This window comes from Eretmochelys imbricata, chromosome 7 (genome assembly GCF_965152235.1).
Source record: "Eretmochelys imbricata isolate rEreImb1 chromosome 7, rEreImb1.hap1, whole genome shotgun sequence".
Taxonomy (NCBI): Eukaryota; Metazoa; Chordata; order Testudines; family Cheloniidae; genus Eretmochelys; species Eretmochelys imbricata.
The window spans coordinates 51,651,321-51,672,053 of record NC_135578.1 but is presented as its reverse complement, the minus strand read 5'-3'; the positions used below and the strand labels follow the sequence as shown (position 1 = coordinate 51,672,053).

At 47.3% G+C, this 20,733-nt stretch overlaps 1 protein-coding gene across 6 annotated transcripts in view; it reads left to right on the top strand.

Moving 5' to 3' along the window:
- The window catches only part of RNF123 (ring finger protein 123), a 152,163-nt gene that overhangs the window by 621 nt on the left and 130,809 nt on the right, over positions 1–20,733 (top strand). For 5 of the 6 annotated variants that reach the window (XM_077821983.1, XM_077821985.1, XM_077821982.1 and 2 more), the window contains exons 2-6: positions 6,978–7,095; positions 8,766–8,850; positions 17,694–17,773; positions 18,743–18,840; positions 20,345–20,399. In XM_077821983.1, coding sequence (XP_077678109.1) covers positions 7,014–7,095; positions 8,766–8,850; positions 17,694–17,773; positions 18,743–18,840; positions 20,345–20,399 — 400 coding nt within the window. In that variant the 5' untranslated portion in view covers positions 6,978–7,013. Of the gene's footprint in view, positions 1–6,977; positions 7,096–8,765; positions 8,851–17,693; positions 17,774–18,742; positions 18,841–20,344; positions 20,400–20,733 lie in introns of those variants that run through there. The other variant, XM_077821986.1, reaches the window with a different exon arrangement.

The following is a 20,733-nucleotide window of genomic DNA, read 5'->3' as shown; positions in this document are numbered from 1 at the left end:
CGGGTCTGGGGCTGGTTGGGGTGGGAGCAGGGGCCCCGATGGGAAGTGGGTGTTCCTAGACTAAAAGCCCCTGGGCTCCGTCATAATAAAAGTAGTGAGACAAGTGAGTTAATTTTGCACTCAGCCGAAGCCTAGGGAAGCCCAGCAAGGTGATGGGGACTAAGTGCCCACTGCGCTTGGCGTAGGGTTGCTTGCCTGGGGGCTAGGATAGATCTATTGGCAACTAGTGCAAGCAGCCCGTGGGCCTTGAAGGCCAGTCAGCGTTGCTGTGCTGCAGGCCCAAAGAGATGGCTCTAGTATGCGTGTGGTAGCACCTCAGGGGTTCCCCTTTCACTTCAGGCATTCATTCACATTGTTCTGCATGAAAAGTGTGTCATATCTTCCCCCAGTGTGCAGCACCTGATCTTTAGGTAAAACATGAATTTTCTGACAGATTAATTAAATCTGAGTTTATTAGTGAAAATTAACTAAAAGTGGGATCTTTAAGAACTTTCTCCAGTGTTTGACCTGTTGTTCCTCTCTTTCTTGCTAACAAAGGGCTGGCTTTCTGTATAGTTGAAGCTTCTTGCTAGCATTCCTCAAATATATGCTGAGGCCTGGTCTACACCTTAAAACTTACTTCAAACTAGCTATGACTCAGGGCTGTGAAAAATTTTGTGCCAGCACTTAGGTTGAGCTAACCTCCACTGTAGTCGCAGCTAGGGCAATGGATGAACACCTCTCCACGGGTGGATCTGCTACAGCAGTGTGTCTCAACCTTTTTGTGCAGGTGACCCCTCTCCCAATTGTGACCCTCCCCCTTAAATATCACTAAGTTAATCATGATTAATACTTAGGGCTGGCAAGCAGGACAATTGCCAGGGCCCCACAAAGCTAAGTTACATGCTTCAGCCCTGGGCGGGGCTCAGGCTTGGGCGTGGGCCCTGGGTGGTGTGGCTCACCTCAGCGGGCCACCCAGCCCGTGGGTCAGTGTCAATGCTTCCGCATCCAGTGCTGGTTCTGTCCCCAGAGACCATCGCACATACCTTCTTTGTGGGCTCACGCTCTTTAGTTTCTGCTCTGGTCCCCAACAAGTGTAACTCCGGCCCTGCTGGTAACCCCCCTAAAACTGTCCTGCAGTCCCCAGGTTGAGAGAGACTGTACTACAGGGACAGAAAAACCCTTTTAGTCACTGTAATAAGTGTCTACAGAGCTACAGCGGAATAGCAGCTGTGCCAGTGTAGTGCTTATAATGCAGATATACGCTGAAAAGGTTAGGTTGTAAGGTAAGCAAAGTTTGTCTTTCTGTCTTGCCCATTATCTTACAATTTTCCCTCCCTTGAGATGGCTGTCAGTTCATATAACTTACAATGTACTGAAATTACTTATACCCTTTGTAAAAATGGCTGCAGTTTAACTGGTGTGGGGGGCCTTTGTTTCCAAGAGGACTGAAGCTACAGGCCGTTGTCAAGAGAAGTGTCTTCCGTTTCCCTAAAGCCTCTGGCAGTTTTGGAGCTTGAGAGACTGTGTGTGATAAAGCCACTGGAACGTAGATTAGAGTGGCTTTTCACTGTAGCACCTGGTTTTAAGTCTATTTTCTTACTGTATGAAAAGATAAATATGTTTTAAGAGGGAACTGGAAAAAAGAAATGCTGTCCTCCTGTGGCCCATACGAACCCCTAATAGTATTGAGCAAAACCTTAATTGCAGCCTTCCCATTCCCCATAAATACAGAATGCACAGTATGGCAACCCTTAATGTTTGCTGCTGTTGCTGACCGTGTAGTCCAGGCTTTGCTGTAACCTATGAGGGAGGTGAGTGTGCTGTGTAGCATGGTTCCTTATTTGGAGTCAGTAGGAGGTTCGGTGTGGTGTGGAGCCTGTTGCTTTCCCTGAAAGTGGTGCTACATGGGTAGTTGGGTCCAGATAAGAGCTGTTCCATAACTTGCTTTTTAGGGTTTGCGGTAGAGCGGATATTATGTGTACCATGTCTTAGTCCCTTTTAAACACAAGCTTTTGTTTATGGCTATTAGAAGTGGCAATAGGGACAGTAGAGTGGGCTGATCTCAGAATTGCCTGCTCCGATTACCTAGTTGATGAAGTGAGGGACAAAATAGAGGTAAGACAAGCTGATCATTCCTCACACGGTGGAGGTCACTAGAAGAGGGGGGTATAGTAGTGAGAGAGGCTGTGGTAAGGACACACTCCTTTGGGCATCATTATACTTTATTTCTTAAAAGAGCCTAAACATTTACTGTATTGTGAATGCTGTTGTGTACTGAACAGATGTCTCCACTAGTCACCGATTTGTTTCAGAATTTACAGATTTTACAGAACTTGTTTGTTTCCTATGTGCATCATAACCTTTTACATGCCTTCACTGAACTTCATCTTCTCTTGTGCTGCTAATTCTGTTTGGTGGCCTTTGTGTCACTCCTCACTGGTTTTCTTAGTATATATTAACCAAAATCAACATGTGCCTTTGGTAGATGGCTACAAACTACTCCATATCCTCTCCCAGATAGTTATCAAATATCTTAGACCTCACCAGCTCAAGCACTAATCCATAAATCTTCAGCTTCTAGTCTTTCCATACTGAGAATTGGCCCTTTATCCCTGTGCTTTGTTTCCTTTTGCCTTAAGCGGTTGTTAAATTAATTGCAGTGGCAGTGCTTTACCTTTCACACTTGATATCATTTTTCCTTAATACACTTGTTGGGGAATCTGTCAAAATTCTTTAGAAAATCCAAAGTGCTATACAGTAGTGCCTATTCTGCTGGGTTTTTTTAGCTGTTTTAAAGTGTTTTGGCAGGTTAAAATAAGTACAGTTTTGAGGAGGGTAAACTGGGTTCCCTATCATATAATACACCTCAAGGTATTCTATTAACCCGCCCTTACCTGGTTTTCACAGCTATTTCTTCTGAAGATAAAGTAAAGTGTCATGCTTGTTGACAGTTCCCAAGCAACTTTTAAAACTGCACATGCAGCATAGCAACTAGTTTTAAGGGAAAATCATAGAACTGTAGAACTGGAAGGGATCTTGATAGGTCTAGTTCAGTCCCCTGCACTGAGGCAGGGCTCAGTATTATCTCCTGGACCATCCCTGACAGATGTCTAACCTCTTCTTAAAAAACCCCACTGACAGATATTCCACAACCTCCCTAGGCAATTTGTTCCAGTGTTGAGCTACCCTGACAATTAGGAACTTTTTCCTAATGTCCAACCTAAACCTCCGTTGTTGCAATTTAAGCCCATTGCTTCTTTCCCTATCCTCGGTGGCTAAGGAGAACAAATTACCACTCTCCTTTTTATGACAACCTTTTATGTACTTGAAGACTGTTGTCATGTTCTCGCTCAGTCTTCTCTTCTCCAGACTAAACAAACCCAGTTTTTTTCAACCTCTCTTCATAGGTCATGTTTCCTAAACCGTTGATCGTTATTGTTGCTTTCCTCTGGGCTTTCTCCAATTTGTCCATATCTTCCTTGAAGTGTGGTGCCCAGAACTGGACACAATACTTCAGTTGAGGCCTTGTCAGCGCAGAGTGGAGTCGAAGAGTTATTTCTTGTGTTTTGTTTACAACACTCCTATTAATACATCTGTCACGGATCCATAGGATTGGTGCTATGTCCCAGCTTTGGGACAGACTGTAGGACAGGGGTGGGCAAGCTACGTCCCGCCAGCTGTTTTAAGCTGGCCCTCTAGCTCATGCTGGGGAGTGGGGTCTGGGGCTTGCCCCGCTCCGGCACTCCAGCTGAGGAGTTGGGGGCTGCTCCACACAGCTCTGGGAAGCCACAGCATGGCCACCCTCCAGCTCTCCAACTGGGGAGCAGGGTTGGGTGCCACTCCACGCGGCTCCTAGAAGCAGCTGCATGGCCCCACTCTGGTGAGCAAGCCGGAGCGCAGGGTCAGGGGCCGCTCCACATGGCTCCTGGAGGCTGTGGCATGGCCCCATTCCGGTGCTCCAATGGGAGCTGCAGGGGTGATGCCTATGGACGGGGCAGTGTGCAGAGCCATCTGGCTGCACCTCCGTGTCGGAGCCGGAGAAGGGACATGCCGTTGCTTCCGGGAGCTGCTTGAGGTAAGTGCCGCCCGGAGCCTGCACTACCCTCTCCCCATGCCCCAACTCCCTGCCCCATCCCTGATCCCCCTCCCACACTCTGAACCCCTTGATCCGAGCCAGGAGCACCCTCCTGCACCCCAAACCTCACATTCCCAACCCCACCCCCGAGCCTCACTCTTCCCCACACCTCACTTCCCCACCCCAGCTCAAGGCCCCCTCCCGCACTCTGAAGTCCTCATTTCTGGCTCCACCCCAGAGCCCACACCCCAGCTAGAGCCTGCACCCCCTCCCCCACCCCAATCCCAATTTTCTGAGCATTCATTGCCTGCCATACAATTTCTGTTCCCAGATGTGGCCCTCGGGCCAAAACATTTGCCCACCCCTGGTCTAGGAGGAACCTCTTCAGTGTGCTGGACCCCCTAGGGCCTCACTCATCCTGCACAGGATTGGCCTCTTTAGACTGAACTTCTGCTGCTCCAGCACTCCTGCCTCACCCTGTGAGCTCTGTTCAGCTAGTCCAGATGAGATGGACCCTGGTAGAGACTTGTACACTCTTTAGGGATTAATGTGCCTCTCCAAACATTTGCAGTGACACTTCAGCACCATTGTCAAAATAGTCAGGTTTATTAGTCAACTGGAGCCCAGTTTAGGAAGTCTTTAGAGGAGCCCAGAGAACTGAAAGTTAAAGCATAGCCCAAGTCCATTCTGATTAGTCAGAGCCCAGACAAGCTGAGTCTCTCTCTGTCTGACTTCCTTGGTCAGTTCCCAGGTGAGAGTCCCAACTCCTTCCAGCAGCCAGCTCCTATTTCCCCACTACCTCACATCTCCCAGCCTTTGTTCTCAAGCTGGGGGATATTACTCAGATTTCCCCTCCTCTCAGTAGGAAACTATTTCCTCTGAGTTGTTGATTGCTAGATGTCAATGTCCTGGTGACTGGTTTGCCATTGTTTTCTCTTCCAGGCTTTTCCCAAGGACTCCTTTAGCCTCAGACAGGTAGGCAACATTCATGCTGTACCTGAATCACTTAGCCTGCCTTGAGAGCAAACAGTCATTTCGCACCCATTGGGTATCACTACTATGTATAGAAGAAACCGAGGCACACAAAGATCCATAAAAATTACAGAAAATTCTCACATCCTCACAACATCCCAGAATGATTATCAATTTTTTTTTGCAACAGTATTACACTGTTGATGCCTATTTAGTCTGTGATCTGCTATAACCACCCCCTCCTTTTCTTCAGTACTTCTTCCTAAGCAGTCATTTACCATTTTGTATTTGCGCAGTTGATTATTCCTTCCAGAGTGGAGTATTTTGCATTTGTCCTAATTGAATTTCAGTCTGTTTAATTCAGACTTTCTCCAGGTTATCAAGATCATTGTGAATTCTGTGTGGTGTGTTATCCAGCTCTCAGATGAAAGCTATTCTGCGGGTTTAGTACATTCTAACTTTGAGTTGTTGCCATCATTTTGTTTTTCATTACACTCCGCTGGAGAGGTGAGAGAGTGCCCCACCATCACTGCAGTCCAGGGCAACTGTGCAATAGGGATTGCTTCATTGCTCTGGTGGAATTGGACGAAATCCTGTTTTTTCTCTACAGTCCCTTGTTTCTCCCTTTGCTGCCTGTTGGCCTAGCAGTCCCAACTGACCTCCCACCAATGGGCTTCCTGCAGTACTTAAATTGTTGGCTTGGGTCTCCATTTTTCCTCTGAGCTGCCCTAGTCTCCACCCTGCACCTTGCTTGGTGCTGTTTCCACTAGGCTCAGGCACTCGCTTTGCACTGCCTGCTTCCTGTCTGCTCTTTTTCTTTAGAGCAGGGAACACACTGAAGTTGATCAGACAGTTGTTCTCCAAAGGACTTGTGGGAGGATTGTAGTGATTTTCAGTAGAGTGCTTGCTCACAAACAATAGATGCACAGCACTTGTGAGCCAGAACACAGCTGGCAACTGACACATCTGCTGTCCTTGGCAGCAGCCTTTAAACAACATGGGTGATGTCTAGAGAACTCTGCTTTCTGCCAGTGATCTGCTCCGGCTGAGAACTTGGGTACCTGGGGGTGGCTCTGAGGTAGTTCTCTGAGTTCTAGTAATATTGGGAACAATCAGAAATGTTCAGGCTAATGCTAGGTTTTCACCTTGCAAACTGCTTCACCAGTAGCTCATTCACTTCCAGCCAAATTAGTTGCTGTCCCTGTAAAAACCCCTTGGATGCTCTATGGCTCCTCTGCTTTGTAAGCAATGTGGTTCTGCTTTTGTCTGGTTCAGGCCTCTCTCTACCTTCCCCCATCGCTGACCAAGGCAGTTCCCTCTTGTACAAACTGTCAAATAGAAGAATGAGGTGTCAGTCTATTCCTATATCTGTGGGCATGTGAGGTATTGTCAGGATGAGTGTGAGGACTGCTAGGTTGGTATTTGTACCACATGGCTGTCCCTGAGCCCCTTCTTGAATGAGGCGTGTCTATGCTGGGCACTGATGTACTGCTGCTGCCCGGTTTCTGTGTAGTGGCTCTAGGTGTGAGACAGCCTAAGCTCTTCGGCGGCTGTAGAGCCCATGGGGGTGGAGGGCACTGTCTGGTGCAAGTAGGCGCTGAGTCACATGACCTGGGTCAGGTGCTGGGAATGGCTGAATTACAATGTGTTATGATTGCCTTGTCTCCCACTCTCCCAGGCCTCAGTTGAGACTGTGAGTGGGGCTGGCAGCCTATTCCAGTTAACTTCCCTGGTTGTATGGCAAGCTCTTGGGGCAGGGACCTGTTAATTGTCTGACATCATCATGTACATGTTCAGTGCCTTGTTGGGCACTTCTAAAGCCAGGGAAATCTAAGTGACATTCTGTGCTTGCCTCTGATTCATAATGATGGGCAAGAGCTAAGGGAGGGACCTTTCTCACCAAGTCTCCTTGCTCCTAATGACAGACTGGTGTGCCTTCCTGTTTCAGCTTCAGCCTCCGTGGTGGTTCATACAGCCGTGAAGAATGACGTCGAGAGGTGCTGGGACTGCCTTTTCCCGGAGGAACTACAGGCTGAGCACTGAGTCTGAGAAGCCCAAGCTCACAGGTACGTGCCCTTGCATAGTGTGTAGATGTAGGGGTAGACTGGCACATCTGTTTCCTCGGCTGAGTTCTTTGCAAGAGCCAGTTAGCAGTTTCTAGTTGACACTGAGGATTTTCCCCACTTCCACCCTTTAGTGCTGCCATACCACTGCCAACCCCCCAGTGTGACACAAGTAACTGCAATTTGCACTGGGGCATCTTACTCCACTTTTGGGCAGGGACAAGCTGTCCTGGTGCCAAGGGCAGTGAACTTGCTTGTTGCCCCAGTGCAGCTGCACTGGGGATTGCAGTTGGGCAAGACTCCAGGGCAGACAAGACTTAAACTCTTCCTAAGAGCCCAGAGGGGTTCTGTCTCTTGTGGGAGGGGCCTTTCTCACTGCTCTAAGGGCTTCTCCCTCTTGTCTCTGTCCAAGACTCCCTTGCTACAGTGGTTTTCCTCTGCATGCAGCTCCTCTACCTCAGGCAAAAGCGTGATGCCTCAGACTCCTTGTCTTCACCCCTTCTGACTTGGGGAGCTGCTTGTGCAGTACTTCGAAGCTGCAGGGGATTACAGTTTGCATCTGAACCTTTTTCTGGGCAGCTTAAATGTCCACCAGGAGCTAGTCTTCCCATTTATAAGTCCAGTGTTTCTGGGTGCAGCATCAGAAGCCTTGAAGTAAGAAGCTGTGCGAGAGTCATGCAGATGATTTTCCTTGGGTGAAGTAGAGTATAAGGGCTTGTCTATATGGCAAGTTAATGTGCAACAAGCTGGGCTGTGAATGTACAGCACAAATTAGTTTGCCATGTGCTAACTTGCTGTGTGGACTCTGCTACCATGCACAAAAAGTTCCATGTAGACAAGGCCTGAGTGGGCCCAAGGAGGGCCATGGGATTGTAAGTGAGCCAGGCACACTTCATTTCCATCTTCCTCTAGAAAGAAACTGTCCTTAAGTCAGTTTCACTGCTGGTTCTTGGCAATGCTGGTTAGTCTGTGGCTTCAGCCGAGTGGGCTTTCATTAGGGACGGGTTCTGATCTTTCCACTCCTATTCCCCTAGGGAGATTTGGGAAGGACATGGAAGGTGTGAGGACAGCTTGTCTCTAAAGGAAGAGCTGAAACTCAGCGTTCCAGGGAGATCTGGCAAGGGATTTGATTAGACTGGGGGAGCTGCAGTTGCCAGCCCCCTCCCCTCCCAGCAATTTGTACACTGTACTTCTGTTGCAGTACAGAAAGGAGTAAAAGCTGAAAACATAGGGGCAGCATTAAATAAAATATGAACATGACATCAGGAGTTACAACTGATTAGATTACTCACTTTCCTACTGAATTTGGTAAAACCTCCTATTCTGAGTGTATAGAAATTCCAGTTTACCACAGAATGTAGCTGCAAGAGAATAGATGGGGCACTATGTCCTCTCCTCATGGTGGTGAGGCTGCTCAGATCGACATGGGCCCTTGCTGTGAAGTCCATGACTTGCGAAGAGAACTTCTGATGCCCCTACTAAAGATGGTCAGCAGGCTAATGTCTTTCTGAAGCTGCCTTTTCTGCTGCACGGTAGGGTGACTTGGAGACCTACACCCCACTGTTTCCCCACGAGTTGGAGACCTCGCCCATAGCAAAGGAAGTGAAGTTGATATTTCTGGGGTGATCTTCCTGACTTCCCATTGCTTATCTTTCTTTTGCTGTTCACTACAGGGATAGTGAACAGCAAGCTGCTGAATGACTATCTGCACCGCATCTTTCCCAGTGCTGATGGGATCCAGCCTGCAACTGCTTACAGGTACTGGTTGCCTTCTAACTCTTACATGGCGAGTGAAGCTGCACCTACCTTCCTCCTAACATGTCATGACAGGTCTGACCGGGACACCATTTCCAGAGTCAGTCGGTAACAAAGCCTCTCTGTGATCCTGGCATTAGGGAAAAACAAGCCAGTGGAAGTGCATTGTATTGCAGAAGTCTCCTCTTTCATGGCTTATCACAATTTGCCTGACTTATAGAATTGTGCACATGTAATTGTAGGCCTCACTTGCTTGGAGATGTACAGTAAATGTAGTGATTGCATGTACTTAGGGCCAGCTATGCATCTACCTGATCAGTCATACACGCTGTTGCTCAGTTTGCTTATGCAGTGACAAGTGCTGCAGAAATGTTGTGTAAGCATTTGTGAAAATTGGGCAGTCATTGCCCTGTAAACTAGACACAATGCTGCTATTGTCATATGTAATACAGTGACACTTCCTATGACAGTAATATCCCTTCTGTTGTCTCAGTCTTGAGCACTGTATGCTGACCTCTTTATTACTAAAACAATGAAGAGTCTGGTGGCACCTTAAAGACTAACAGATTTATTTGGGCATAAGCTTTCGTGGGTAAAAAACCCACTTCTTCAGGTGAATGGAGTGAAAATTACAGATATAGGCATAAATATATATTGGCACATGAAGAGAATGGAGTTATCTTACAAGTGGAGAACCAATGTTGATGGCCAATTTAGTCAGGGTGGATGTGGTCCACTCCCAATAATTGATGAGGAGGTGTCAATACTAAGAGAGGGAAAATTGCTTTTGCAGTGAGCCAGTCACTCCAAGTCCCTAGTCAAGCCCAAATTGATGGTGTAAAGTTTGCAAATGAATTGTAGCTCTGCAGTTTCTCTTTGAAGTCTGTTTTTGGAGTTTTTTTGTTGAAGAATGGCTATTTTTAAATCTGTTGTTGAGTGTCCAGGGAGGTTGAAGTGTTCTCCTACTGGCTTTTGTATGTTACCATTCCTGATGTCTGATTCGTGTCCATTTATCCTTTTATGTAGAGACTGTGTTACACAGACAAAACTACACAGGGGCTAAGACAAAATGTCACGTTTATTATAACACAATTTGATTTATGACCAATAACTAATATCACACACACACACCCCCAAATGTTCTGCACCTGCTGTATAGTTACCAGTCCTGAATGTAGCTTGGGTTCGTAGCTTGTGGCGGCTAACTGGCCAGGAATGCCGGGCACAAGGAAGAGCTGGGTCTCTGTTGGGCATGCACCGATGCCCTTCCATGTTGGCAGCAGAATGTTACCCTCCAAAATCTTATATCTGCTCCATCCTTTTTTGCAGTCTTCAGTTTGAATCCAGAGTCTATAGCTCTTACTGTGTCACACTGCCTTTGGGTTCGGTGTGATTGATCACCCATCAAAAGCGGACATGACTTTCAGCCTAGGACCTGGCTTTGATGTTTCTTCAGTTGTATTTTTGTTCTTTTCTTTTTAGGGTGGACTCTTCTTGCTTTGTCAGGGCTGTTGTCTGCATCTTCAGCCGTTGGTGTTTACACTTTATTTCATCAGGAAAGGCTGGAGCTGGAGGTTGATTCCATCATCCATCCATACCTCATTCACACATCTAAACTAATAAGATTACAGCAGGGTTTTGCAAAAATGAAGGTTGCAGCAAGCTTTTACAAAATGGAGTGAGCATTTAAAAATAGAGTTTGGGACAAGTTAAAATGGAGTTTGAATTACAATGTGGACAACTGTAAGGAATGGCAAACAGTGAGCAGAAGTTATAATCATAGAATATCAGGGTTGGAAGGGACCTCAGGAGGTCATCTAGTCCAACCCCTTGCTCAAAGCAGGACCAATCCCCAACTAAATCATCCCAGCCAGGGCTTTGTCAAGCCTGACCTTAAAAATATCTAAGGAAGGAGATTCCACCACCTCCCTAGGTAATGCATTCCAGTGTTTCACCACCCTCCTAGTGAAAAAGTTTTTCCTAATATCCAACCTAAACCTCCCCCACTGCAACTTGAGACCATTACTCCTTGTTCCATCATCAGCTACCACTGAGAACAGTCTAGATCCATCCTCTTTGGAAGTTTCAGGTAGTTGAAAGCAGCTATCCAATCCCCCCTCATTCTTCTCTTCCGCAGACTAAACAATCCCAATTCCCTCAGCCTCTCCTCATAAGTCATGTGTTCCAGTCCCTTAATGATTTTTGTTGCCCTCCGCTGGATGTTTTCCAATTTTTCCACATCCTTCTTGTAGTGTGGGGCCCAGAACTGGACACAGTACTCCAGATGAGGCCTCACCAATGTCGAATAGAGGGGAGCGATCACGTCCATCGATCTGCTGGCAATGCCCCTACATATACATCCCAAAATGCCATTGGCCTTCTTGGCAACAAGGGCACACTGTTGACTCATATCCAGCTTCTCGTCCGCTGTAACCCCTAGGTCCTTTTCTGCAGAACTGCTGCCGAGCCATTCGGTCCCTAGTCTGTAGCGGTGCATTGGATTCTTCCATCCTAAGTGCAGGACTCTGCACTTGTCCTTCTTGAACCTCATCAGATTTCTTTTGGCCCAATCCTCTAATTTGTCTAGGTCCTTCTGTATCCTATGCCTACCCTCCAGCGTATCTACCACTCCTCCCAGTTTAGTGTCCTCTGCAAACTTGCTGAGGGTGCAATCCACGCCATTCTCCAGATCATTTATGAAGATATTGAACAAAACCGGCCCGAGGTCCGACCCTTGGGGCACTCCACTTGATACCGGCTGCCGACTAGACATGGAGCCATTGATCACTACCTGTTGAGCCCGACAATCTAGCCAACTTTCTATCCAACCTATAGGCCATTCATCGAGCCCATACTTCTTTAACTTGCTGACAAGAATACTGTGGGAGACTGTGTCAAAAGCTTTGCTAAAGTCAAGGAACAACATGTCCACCGCTTTCCCCTCATCCACAGAGCCAGTTATCTCATCATAGAAGGCAATTAGATTAGTCAGGCATGACTTGCCCTTGGTGAATCCATGCTGACTGTTCCTGATCACTTTCTTCTCCTCTAAGTGCTTCAGAATTGATTCCTTGAGGACCTGCTCCATGATTTTTCCAGGGACTGAGGTGAGGCTGACTGGCCTGTAGTTCCCAGGATCCTCCTTCTTCCCTTTTTTAAAGATGGGCACTACATTAGCCTTTTTCCAGTCGTCCGGGACTTCCCCGGATTGCCATGAGTTTTCAAAGATCATGGCCAGTGGCTCTGCAATCACATCTGCCAACTCTTTTAGCACTCTTGAATGCAGCGCATCCGGCCCCTTGGACTTGTGCTCGTCCAGCTTTTCTAAATAGTCCCGAACCACTTCTTTCTCCACAGAGAGCTGGTCACTTCCTCCCCATGCTGTGCTGCCCAGTGCAGTAGTCTGGGAGCTGACCTTGTTCGTGAAGACAGAGGCAAAAAAAGCATTGAGTACATTAGCTTTTTCCACGTCCTCTGTCGGTAGGTTGCCTCCCTCATTCAGTAAGGGGCCCACACTTTCTTTGACTTCCTTCTTGTTGCTAACATACCTGAAGAAACCCTTCTTGTTATTCTTAACATTTCTTGTTAGCTGCAACTCCAGGTGTGATTTGGCCTTCCTGATTTCACTCCTGCATCCCCGAGCAATATTTTTATACTCTTCCCTGGTCATTTGTCCAATCTTCCACTTCTTGTAAGCTTCTTTTTTGTGTTTAAGATCAGCAAGGATTTCACTGTTAAGCCAAGTTGGTTGCCTGCCATATTTACTATTGTTTCTACACATCGGGATGGTTTGTCCCTGTAACCTCAATAAGGATTCTTTAAAATACAGCCAGGTCTCCTGGACTCCTTTCCCCCTCATGTTATTCTCCCAGGGGATCCTGGCCATCAGTTCCCTGAGGGAGTCAAAGTCTGCTTTTCTGAAGTCCAGGGTCCATATTCTGCTGCTCTCCTTTCTTCCCTGTGTCAGGATCCTGAACTCGACCCTCTCATGGTCACTGCCTCCCAGGTTCCCATCCACTTCAGGTTCCCCTACTAATTCTTCCCAGTTTGTGAGCAGCAAGTCAAGAAGAGCTCTGCCCCTAGTTGGTTCCTCCAGCACTTGCACCAGGAAATTGTCCCCTACATTTTCCAAAAACTTCCTGGATTGTCTGTGCACCGCTGTATTGCTCTCCCAGCAGATATCAGGGTGATTGAGGTCTCCCATGAGAATCAGGGCCTGCAATCTAGTAACTTCTGTGAGTTGCTGGAAGAAAGCCTCGTCCACCTCATCCCCCTGGTCCATTGGTCTATAGCAGACTCCCACCACGACATCACCCTTGTTGCTCACACTTCTGAACTGTTGAAACAGTGTAAGTTTCAGCGATTTAAGCAGCAATAGGATTGAAAGTGAAACTCAGTAAGCCAGTTATTGGGGTACTTAGTTTTATGAATGAATGTCGATTCATTCATAAAACTTTACTTATGAAGTTATATTAGTAAAGTGAACAATTAAAAACAATTTCATTGATCAGTTCTATAACTGTCCAGTTTGGCCAATGTACATGGTAGAGGGGCATTGCTGGCACATGATGGCATATATCACATTTGTAGATATGCAGGTGAATGAGCCTCTGATGGCGTGGTTGGTGTTGTTGGGTCCTGTGACGGTGTCGCTAGAGTAGATATGGAGACAGAGAAGGCAACAGGGTTTGTTACAGGGATTGGTTCTTGGGTTAGCGTTTATGGGTTGTGATGTGTAGTTGCTGGTGAATATTTGCTTCAGGTTGGGGGGCTGTCTGTAAGTGAGGATGGGCCTGCCTCCCAAGGCCTGTTAGAGTGGGGGATCGTTTTCCAGGCTAGGAAGTTGATCATTGATAATGCTCTGGAGAGGTTTTAGCTGGGGACTGTACGTGATGGCCACTGGTGTTCTGTTATTTTCCTTGTTGGGCCTGTCCTGTAGTAGGTGACTTCTGGGTACCCATCTCACTCTGTCAATCTGTTTCTTCACTTTAACAGGTGGGTATTATAGTTTTAAGAATGCTTGATAGAGATCTTGTAGGTGTTTGTCTCTGTCTGAGGGATTGGAGCAAATGTGGTTGTATCTTAGGGCTTGGCTGTAGACAATGGACCGTGTGATATGTCCTGGAAGGAAGCTGGAGGCATGTAGGTAAGTATAGCGGTCAGTAGGTTTTCGGTATAAGGTGGTATTTATGTGACCATCACTTACTTGCACGGTAGTGTCCAGGAATTGGATCGCTTGTGTGGACTGGTCCAGGCTGAGGTTGATAGTGGGGTGGAAATTGTTGAAATCCAGGTGGAATTCTCCAAGGGCCTCCTTCCTGTGGGTCCATATGATGAAGATGTCATCAATGTACCATAAGTAGAGGAGGGGCGCTTGGGGACAATATCCAAGGAAGCACTGTTCTAAGTCAGCCATAAAAATGTTGGCATACTGTGGGACCATGCGGGTACCCATAGCAGTGCCGCTGACTTGAAGGTATAAGTTGTCCCCAAATCTGAAATGGTTGTGGGTGAGGACAAAGTCACAAAGTTCAGCCACTAGGTGTGCCATGACCTCATCACGGATACTGTTCCTGACATCTTGTAGTCCATCCTTGTGTGGAATATTGGTGTGTAGAACTTCTACATCCATGGTAGCCAGGATGTTGTTTTCAGGAAGACCACCAATGCATTGTAGTTTCCTCAGGAAGTCGGTGGTGTCTAGAAGATAGCTAGGAGTGCTGGTAGTGTACCGTCTGAGGAGAGAGTCCAAATGGCCAGATAATCCTGCTGTAAGAGTGCCAATGCCTGAGATAATGGGCCGTCCAGGATTTCTAGGTTTATGGATCTTGGGTAGCAGATAGAATACCCGTGGTCGGGGCTCTAGGGGTGTGTCTGTGTAGATTTGTTCCCGTGCTGTAGCAGGGAGATTCTTGAGCAGATGGAGTAGTTTCTTTTGGTACTCCTTGGTGGGAATGGAGGATAGTGGCCTGTAGAATGTGGTGTTGGAGAGTTGTCTGGCAGCCTACTGTTCATAATCCGACTTATTCATGATGACGACAGCACCTCCTTTGTCAGCCCTTTTGATTATCATGTCAGAGTTGTTTCTGAGGCTGTGGATGACGTTGCGTTCTGTACAGCTGAGGTTATGGGGCAAGTGATGCTGTTTGTTCACAATTTCAGCGTGTGCACGTGTGCGGAAGCACTCTATGTAAAAGTCCAGTCTGTCATTTTGACTGGCAGGCAAAGTCCACGCAGAATTCTTCTTCTTGTAGTGTTGGTAGAAGAATTCTTGTAGGTCACTGCTCTATTCAGTGATGTGTTGAAAATGTTCCTTGAGTCGGAGATGGCAAAAGTAGGCTTCCAGATCACTGCAGAACTGTATCATGTGCGTGGGGCAGCAAGAGAGTCCCCGAGATAGGACAGACTCTTCTGCTGGGCTATGTGTGTGGTTGGATAGATTAACAATATTGTTGGGTGAGTTAAGGGTACCACCATTGTAGCTCCCTGTGGCATGTAGGAGTTTAGGTAGTTTACTGTCCTTTTTCCTCTGTTGAGAAGTGGGGGAGAGTTATGAGTTCAATCCTTGAGGCAGCCATTTAGGGATCTGGGGCAAAAATTGGGGATTGGTTCTGCTTTGAGCAGAGGGTTGGACTAGATGACATCCTGAAGTCCCTTCCAACCCTGATATTCTATGATTCGATGAAGTATGCGTTGTAAATGGCTTGTTTTTGTAAAGCCCAGCCATGTGGAAGTTTGTGTGGAAGGTTGGTTTTGTATGAGAGTTTCTAGTTTTGGGAGCTCATTCTTGATCTTCTGTTTGCTGTACAGGATGCTGATCAGGTGGTTCCTCAGTTTCTTTGAGACTGTGTGGCATAATCTCTCACCATAGTCAATGTAGTATGTCGATTGCAATGGATTTTTTACCTTCAGTCCATTTGGTATGATGTCCATCTGTTTGCACTTGGAGAGGAAGATGATATCTGTCTATCTGTGAGTTTTTTTCATGAAGTTGATGGATTTCTATTTCATACAGCTAAATTCAGTGCCTTGCATGGTACCAAGTATCAGAGGGGTAGCCGTGTTAGTCTGTATCCACGAAAACAACCAGGAGTCTGGTGGCACCAGACGAACAGATTTATTTGGGCATACGCTTTCATGGGTAAAAAACCCACTTCAGGTGAATGGAGTGAAAATTACAAATACAGGCATAAATATCTATTGGCACATGAAGAGAAGGGAGTTAACTTACAAGTGGAGAATCAATATGGAAGGCCAATTTAGTCAGGGTGGATGTGGTCCACTCCCAATAATTGATGAGGAGGTGTCAATACCAAGAGAGGAAAAATTGCTTTTGTAGTGAGCCAGCCACTCCCTGTCCCTTTAAAACTACTATACTCACCTGGGGAAGTGAGGAAACAGATTGACAGAGCGGAATGGGTACCCAGAAGTCACTGTTAGTTTTTAAGGTGCCATCAGACTCCTTGTTGTTTTTGTGAATACAGACTAACACAACTACCCCTCTGATACTTGGTATCTTTATTATTAGGTGTCCTCTGAAGGAAACTGCTTGTGCAGGGCAAAAGTAAAGCTAGACACTAGACACCAAGCTGTGGCACTGAAATTCTTTTTATACTTTCAATTCTGCTTCACATTCGGTGGGTCAGAATCCTGGGGCCTCTTGCTGTGTAACTCTTGTGTTCAGCTTTACCACTGGAAGCCTGTAGGCTCGGGGTGGGTACAGTTGCAGTTGGAATGGTGTGGAGCCCCTCTGGTGAAATGTTCCTCTTTCTGGCTGGCTGTGTTTAAAAGGCGCCGGGGGTCACATTCCTCCCACTATGCTTAGATTCTAAGCTCACATCTGATCTGTCATCACCTCTAAAAATAACTTTGGGCCCTCTTGGCTGTTGGTAAGCTGAGGTTATGGGGGGAGGAGAGAGGACTGTCTCATGTTACTTTGCCACACACTTTTCAGTCAGCATGCCTTGGAATATTCCATTTGCACTAGCATGTCAGTTTTCAGAACTCCAATTCTTTTGTCTGCTGACTGGAGCTTTAAGGGCATAGGGCTGACAGACCAGGAAAGGGTGATTGATCCAACAAACTGGCTTCTGTTTGTTTTTCTCCTCTCTGCCTCCTTGGACTTGAGCTGAGAAGTAGAAGACTGTAGTCTGATCCCAGTACATTATCACCTCAACTCAGGTGCAGACAAAGAGAGCTCTTGGCTAATGGAACTTGCCATATTGAAGCAGTCCTTCTAGGCTGCTGTGCTCTCTGGTAGTGGATTGTACTGTGCTTGGGCTGAGCTCCCCTTAAACATCTGCAAAGCTATCTCATTAATACTGTCTCATTGTTTCCTTGAGCATCCCCATCTGTCTGTCTACATCGTCTCTCATTTTATATTTAGATTGTCAGCTCTCTGGGGCAGGGACTGTCCTTTTTGCTCTGTTTGTACAGCACCTAACACAATGTGGTCCTGGACCATGAATGGGGCTTTAGGCACTGTGGTAATAGTAATGCAGTTGGCCAGTTTCACAGTACTCCGCATAGGATTGCCTCTGACCTCAGCTGATGATCAGCACCAAGAGTTGAGGGCCTTTGGTAATTTAGCTTATCTCTCTGCAAACACTGTTCTTATTCACATATCTCAGCCTTTGATCCTAGCATGCCTGTCTGCCTCAAGTTCCTTGGGTTAATGATATGTAACACAGAAAAGTGGAACGTCTTACTGTGAGCTTTACTACAAAGAGCAGCAAAGGATAATGGTGGGGACAGTCAGGCAGATCTGGCTTACAAGCCACCCAAGGTGTGAACTCATTAAACCTGGGTGACACAGAGTTCTGAAGGGCTCTCTTCTTTATTCCCAGGAAGCCACTGACATTCCAGAACCTGCAGGAGCACCTAGACAAATTGCTGGCAGAGGACAGTGGTGCAGAGGACAGTCGAGGTAGGAGATATTGGGTGTCTGGTCCTTTTGGAGCTTCCTTGTCTGCCTTATTGGGAGAAAAATCAGTCTCATGGGAGACAGATTCCTAAATGAGCTTGGTTCTTGCTTTCCTATGTTCTGATTCATCCTCTCTTTAACTCCTGCATTCTAAGCACTTGTGGGCTAACCCTGCAACAGATCAGTTCTTAGTTGTAACAACCACGTTTCCAGATGGATAGTGGGTGCTTGCTCCAAAGAATGGACAAACTCATTATGCAGTGAACTCTTGTTTGGGCAGGTGTGTTGGATATATCTCCTTAGCAATGATATAGCAAGCCCTTGCTGCTGAGGCTTCACACTGCAGAATAGCTGGAGTGTACCATTCTCCAATGGAATAAGCAGGCTTGTTGATAGTCTGTGGCTTATTCTTCTGATGCATTCCCCTGCTGTTGCTGAATTTCCTCAGCCCACGCTTTTACCTGCCATGGTCCGAGGCATTTGTTTCCTCCCCCAGTCATTAAAGCACAGCCCATAAGAGGTGATGCTTTGCCTCTTCATGTATCTAGTCACGAGCCCATATCTACTGTGCGAGTGTCCTGCTACCACTAGATGGGAATGTTTGGTCTAATGTTTGGTTTGGAGTTCAGCTTTGATGGCAGTCAGACTGTTTTGAAGCCACTGAAACTGTTGGGGTAAATTTTCCAGGTGCTATATGAGACTGGGCATGTGACTTGGGTGCTGCATGCCTAAAACATCATGCATTGCTTTGAGAACTTCCATTTAAGTTTCATCCTGAGCCTCCTTCCCTGCTGCCTCCTGGAAGTGCTGATAATCTGATACTAATAACTCTGTTCTACTGCTCCTCCTCAGCTGCAGAATCCAGGTGTTCTTCTCTAGTCTATACCATGGTGTCCACAAAACACTTTTACTGCAAGTGCCATGTGGCTTTCTCTGCTGCTCTGACTGGCTTTCATGCAACTCTCATTTCAGATCAGGTATTAGAGGGGCGACTTGGTCCCTCTACTGTGGTGTTGGACCACACCAGTGGTTTTGAGGGACTCCTCCTGGTTGATGATGACCTACTTGGGGTGAGTGTGACAAGGGGCACAGTGTATGTAGAATGGCCCATGGGGATTTAAAGGTCTGTCTTCAGGCCTGCGTTGTCCTCTTGCAACATGTTCTTCAAAGCAAATCCCCCTGCCGCCATTTTGGTGAGTGTTGTTAAATGACGCTCTGGGAGGCTGTAATGCTCCTGAGTGAAACAGATTCTCCAAGAGGAGGAGTTCTAGCAGTGCCTTCAAACTGTATTTCAGGCAAGCTGCTCCTGCTCTGGTTTTATTGCATAGTCTGTTGTCCAGAGGTTTGAGATTCTGGGGTGGTTCTCAGTTGGGTTTTTTTAAGTCACCTCGAGGTTGCATTGCACTTAGCCTGTATTCTGTGATACCCAGGTGCTTCAGGTTAAGTCAGTGAAGCATCAAACAAAAATGAAAGGCAGTATGCAGGGCCTTTGGGTAACCAGAGGTCTCTGGGCAGCAGGGGCCAGGCAGTTCCCTCATCCTTCCCTTCACTAGCCTGTTGTCCATTCTCGCTCCCTGGCTCACTTCCAGCACCTATTACCTCTGCTCCTGCCATGGTGCTGTGGGAGACCCCATCACTGCACTGACTTGTTCTCTTCTCTTTCTCTATCCCATTGGCCACAAGTCCTGCTTCCTGCCACTCACTGAACCCACTGCCCCCCATTGAGCCCTGCTGCCTCCACTTACTGTAGCCCTTTCTCCCCCAGCACACTCACTGAAAGAGCAAAGTGGCCCAGTCTGCTGGGATCTAGCAGATTCTCCACCTGCCCCAGCAATCCCACCCCTCACTGCCTCCTTGCGTCCCTTGCCCCGTGTTTACACCTCTGTCTCAGTCTCTCTTTGTTCTTCCTCCTTGGTCCTTCTTGCTTTGCCTGCCACCGCCCCATCTCTCTCCTCCCCTGGATCTAGAGTGCGTTGTCAAACTGATGTGTGTGTAAATTGCCTGTCACTCCCTGAACCCCCACCTCCTTGTCTGCCCTGAAATCAGGAGCACCTTAGAGCATGGGTTGCCATTCCTCTGTGTCGGGAAAGAATCGGGTGGGAACCGTAGTAAGTACTCCCCAGTCCTGGTCTCCAGGCTGGCTATACTGAACCTGTGACTTCATCCTAGCTTCACATGGCTTATCTAGGATCCAGACATCTCCCCTGCTCCTCCTTGTACTCTCAGCAGCACCAGCAACAAACTATATCTACTTGGCTATTGCTGCTGGGCCCTGGTGGTGCTGCTGAGCTTCTGCTGAGCTCCTACTAAGCTCGTAATGTATTTGCAAACACCATGTGTTATGGGATGTGTGCAATTCAGGTAGCTCCAGACTGTTTGCTGCTGAAGACCCTGGGATCCTGGCAATTGATATGTTGCCTTTGATAGCAACTGTCTCCCTGACTTAGGATGGAAAAGTGTCCCCTGTGACTTGGGCTGCATGCAGTGGGAAGTGCCAGTGGTGGGGCCTGGGCTGGGGGAATCTGTGGGCCTGCCTCAGCTGTACAAATCTCCCTTGTTTGTTCCTCCATTCAGGTGATTGGCCATAGCAACTTTGGCTCCATCAGGGCCACGACCTGTGTGTATAAAGGTAAGTGCAGTGAGTGGGTGGTGTGGCTGGAGAGCCTGCCATGACAGAAGGGAGTTGCAGGTTACCCAGCTGGAGAGGCAAGGGTGTTTGATATGCTGCAGCCTCCTCAAGCTTTTAAAACCCCAATCCTTCCACTTGGTCTGTGGGGATGGAAGGGAGGCAAACGATTGTCTGATGGGAGGAGTTGGCAGAGGGGATTGGGTTTGACCTTAAGGTCCCCTGGACATCACATCCTGTCCTGCAATGGCAGTGTCGCTGCCTGCTGTTCTGCTGCACTGAGTTCTTAGTTTGTGCTGTCTGGCTCTGTCATCCCTGCTCCTCTCCCCTCTCTTCC